Source organism: Elaeis guineensis, chromosome 11, assembly GCF_000442705.2.
Source record: "Elaeis guineensis isolate ETL-2024a chromosome 11, EG11, whole genome shotgun sequence".
NCBI lineage: Eukaryota > Viridiplantae > Streptophyta > Magnoliopsida > Arecales > Arecaceae > Elaeis > Elaeis guineensis.
Window position 1 is genome coordinate 122,179,958 of NC_026003.2, and position 4,283 is coordinate 122,184,240.

Below are 4,283 nucleotides of genomic sequence, written 5' to 3' on the forward strand. Positions count from 1 at the left end.
TATATATATATATATATATATATATATATATATATATATATATATATATATATATACTTGTGAGAGAGAATGGGAAGCACTCGGCTGGGTTCTCAATAAGGTGGTGAAAGAAGGGAATACTGAAGTGACAAGCAGCTGAAATGGGCAACCTGTAAAAAAAGCAACCAAGCAAATATGAAGCAGCCCCAGGAAAGCGAACGTAAAGATGCGCCGAGCAGCGCAGGAGATTATCACAAGTCTGCACAAACTTTCTCATTGGTGGAGGACCTTCCCCAGGACACAGAACGGTTCCAAACCCAATGATTTCAGTTGGTCCACACTAGTTTCCTTCGCAGGTACATTACTCACATGGAAAAGCCCGTGGGCGACGATGAACTGAAGGTCTGTACATGTCCTTCCTGCCAAGCACCCACCTAGCCAGATCTGGCCATTCGAGGTTGTTGGACCTGATCCTGTTACCGGCTTGTCAACTTCCCCATTTCACTACCAAAGTGGTGGTACCTTGATGCCTCTGCGGTTAAGTCAGCAATCATGACTCATTGTCCAAAAAATGGATGGCATCATCAATGAGTACGAAAATGTGACCGCCAAACTCTTTTGCAAATGGTGCGGGCTATATGAACCCATTAGAAGCCGATGATTCAGGCCTTATCCATGATCTTCAGGTGAATCATATGACTAGCTAAGCTATCTTTGTGGCTTGGGTTACAATGTTAGTCAAGCGACACCTTGGATAGCAATGGTCAGAACCTATGCCCTAGAATTAAAACCATCAGCTCGGAGCAGCTGAGCTAGAGATGCAAACGGAGCCGGTTCATGCGTAAAACTATTTGAGCTCAACTGAAATCCAAATTTAATTCAATTATCATCAAAGTTGAGTAATTTGAATAATTTTTTGAACCGAGTTCAAATAATAAAATACATGATTTAAAAGTTCACAAATCTATTCTTATATACACACACAAGTGCGTGCGTGCATGTATACTCGCAAAATCGCAAAATCCTCCGAGGTAATACTCTCATTTGAAATTCAACCAAAAAGAAAGAAAGAAAAAAAAAAAAAAAAAAAAGAGAGATTCTTTGCACACCGTGGGTGCTGTAAAACCACATACACCATCTGTGATTATTAGCTCATGCAGGTCAGAAGGAAAAAAAATTTTTTCGCACACCATGCCTTGGCCCAATGCCTGCACGGGCGGTGCATGCGTTCTGCACCTCCCGCGGTGCATAAAGAATTTTTCAGAAAAAAAGAAAAGAAGAAGAAGAAGAGGAAGAAAGAGGAAGGAGAGAGAAGAAGAAAAAGGGAGAATCTCTTTCAAATAACGCACAGCAATTGCTATTCCAAGCCCGCCTTCCGTTATAATCTCATCCAACACTCATTCATTGTGATCCTATGTACGATCTGTCAGCAGAGACAGTATTGCAAATAACAAGCCACATGTTAGAGAAATAAATAGCAAAATTATGCATGGGACATCATAAAAACTTCAAATAAATAATATAGTTTCATAAAACTCAACACCAGCAAGAGCTCTCTATTCAAAATCCATCTTAAACATTAGCCAATCCGGACCACCTAATGACAACAAAAAAAAAAAAAGATTGGCGCAGACCAACCAGACTTGGAAAAATTGCATCAATAAGGAGCTCAAGACGCATTTTGCTTCTTAAGTTTAGCAAGCTCTTGCTGGATAGCACCTCCCCTCTGAACATAGAGAATCAGATTAATAAGCAAAAGGGATGATTAGAGTAAACCATGAATACTTGTGTGCATGCCTGCATGCGCATACCCGTGTGTGCGCGAGAGAGAGAGAGAGGGTGGGAGAGAGAGAGAGAACTATAAAGGACCTGTAACGAACCTTGATCCTTGCCAGCATGACCTTGAACCTGTCAAAGTCATTTAGTGAAGCTCTCCTCTTCTGCACGATGAGCTTCCTTCCCCATGAGCTGTTCTCCCATTTGTTCTTCACGTCTGCAATCAAAATGGATTAGCTGATGCACCACAGTGGATCACAGATTACTGGCTATATGTAATATCATACCAGCAGCTTCCATGGCAGCAATTAGGGACTTCTTTTTAGGAAGTCTTGGAATGTCAATCTTTATATCAGTCAAGGAAAGCCTCTTGAAATTCATTTGTCCTCGCACCATGTCAGGGGCATCAACCAGAGCCTAACAATTGTTTAACATGATACAAGAATCATCAAAATAATCATCAACTTGAGCATCCAAGACATAATGACTGCCATCAGAAAAACAGGTACAAGGCAGACTAGTATATGACAAGACATTTAATGCAAAGCTACACAAACAAGTCTAGTACATAATTGCACAAAATGTCACTGGAAACTTTACTGTTTGCCATAAACATAAAAATAAAAATAAAAAATAACAACAAGGATAACGATTACATAGGCATCATAATTTTCATCAATGAATAAAAAATTACTTGTATTAGACAATGAAACAGCATGGGATATCAAACATGGAAGAGGATTCAAACGACCAAGAAACCAAAAGCGTTTCATTTGCTTAACACATTCTTGATGTTGAAGTTATTTGTTTAAGTTTGGCATGCAACAAAAAACACTGGACTCAGATCAAAAAAACCGCTTAATTCTTCACAACATGCAATAAAAAATAAGCTAAAACCTAGATGCCGTACTCCAACATGACACTAATTAGATTAAGGTAATATTATAATGTGATATTCTCATAGTAATTACCAGCATTGGAAACTCAAAGCCATGCAAGACTCGCAGAAATAAAATACAAGATGACAATCTCTACAAACAATTTGCATAAAGCACTCCTTCGTAACAATTGAATCAGCATAATATAAATCATGCTATCTCAAATAGCACCCTAAAAAAATTAAAAAAAAATCCATCAGGGATAGATCTAAAAAATCAATTACAAATCATATAATCATCCCGAATATATTAACGATAGCAATGCTGATCGAACAATACAGCCCTAGAATTTTTTGCTATGAATATAGTAGTGCCTACCTTAAGAATATCGAATTATTTAGGACATCTAAATGGAACAAACAGAGGTTGGAGATAGGAATAAGAAACTGATGTACTCTTAATTTTCTCCAAATTAACACACACAAAAAAAAAAAAAGATGGCTCGGCATTTGCAGGATATCAGGGGTTCATTTAAACAGTGAAGGGACTTGAAAAACCCCAGCTTTCTGAATAATTACTTGTATACTGTATGTGTATGTTTAAAGAATACGATCTTCCATTTCCATTTCACTCAAATCTTGATCTTCCAAGCAACTCGCTCAACGAAAGAAAGAAAGAAATACGGAGAAGAACTATTCATAAAGCTGAGATCCCGAAACACCCGCATCAAGAACAAGTAAAAAAAATCCATGTCAGTGAAAGTAAATAAATTCTAGAAAACCAACAATCATCAAAAACGACATCACGAAATTAAAAAAACAGTCATCTATCAACAAACAATACAGATTTAATGTAACCAAAGAAAAAATACATCCAAATACAAAAGAATAATAAGGCATAATAAATCCACGAAACGAAAGGAGAGCTAGAAAGAGAGGCGTACTCGATTCTGATCGATAACATCGACGATGACGACAAGCCTGCCATAGTCCTTCCCATAGTTGACAAGCGCGACCCTCCCGATCTCCACGTAACGCTTGAACGGCTTCAGAATCCAACAGGAAAAAGCCCATATTAGCCAAAGAACAGTAAAAGATCGAAGGATTCGTCTAAAGAGACGAAGGAATCGACGGTATTAACAGGAAATGCGATCGGGGTTCTCACCATTTTGGGAGAGAAAAGAGCTGCGGCGTGCGAGGGAGGAGATGGAGCTAGGATTTTCCTCACGGCTTTAGGTCTGATGAGGTGGGAGTGCTTGGGGTTTTATCTCCTTCCCTGACCGTCCGATCTAGGGCACAAGGTCAGGTACCCAAAATACCCCTCCGGTTGGCTGGCGAGTGGCGATCTCCGGACCCCGTGGCAAGCCTGATTCAACTTCAGACTGGAACTGAATTAGAATACATTGTCACGTGTTTTTTTTTTGGGTGGTTGGGGTGGGGGGGAGAGGAAATAGTTATAGTTTCATTGATTCGTTGGGTAAAATGTACAAAGAAAAGCACCCAAAATGCCTGTGTACGATGATCCCAAAAAGCAGACCAATAGTGTAAGAAAATTACATTAGATATACCTGAATATAAGATAAAGAGTAAGAACAAAAAATAACATCTAATATAGTTTTTTTTTAAAATAACATCTAATATAGTTTTTCTT

The 4,283-nt window shown here is 38.7% G+C and overlaps 1 protein-coding gene across 2 annotated transcripts; it reads right to left on the reverse strand.

The window, feature by feature from the left end:
* Nucleotides 1-1,476: 1,476 nt before the first annotated feature.
* Nucleotides 1,477-3,963, reverse strand: LOC140852616 (large ribosomal subunit protein eL14y-like). Of its 2 annotated transcripts, none has more exons than XM_073246108.1 (5): nucleotides 3,798-3,963; nucleotides 3,577-3,678; nucleotides 2,043-2,172; nucleotides 1,860-1,972; nucleotides 1,477-1,705 (listed from the first exon to the last, which is right to left on the reverse strand). In XM_073246108.1, the coding sequence occupies exons 1-5, from the start codon at nucleotides 3,798-3,800 to the stop codon at nucleotides 1,649-1,651; spliced, it is 405 nt and encodes a 134-aa protein (XP_073102209.1). In that variant the 5' UTR covers nucleotides 3,801-3,963; the 3' UTR covers nucleotides 1,477-1,648. The 2 variants fall into 2 exon arrangements, with proteins under 2 accessions (XP_073102209.1, XP_073102208.1); XM_073246107.1 differs by having other exon boundaries at nucleotides 1,849-1,972.
* Nucleotides 3,964-4,283: the final 320 nt, after the last annotated feature.

Excerpts from the sequence above, each read along its gene's own strand:
- LOC140852616 (XM_073246107.1), bottom strand. Across the intron at positions 2,173-3,576 it reads ATGTTATCGATCAGAATCGA|GCTCTGGTTGATGCCCCTGA; the intron begins GTACGCCTCTCT and ends AACAATTGTTAG. Across the intron at positions 1,973-2,042 it reads TGCTGCCATGGAAGCTGCTG|ACGTGAAGAACAAATGGGAG; the intron begins GTATGATATTAC and ends TTTTGATTGCAG.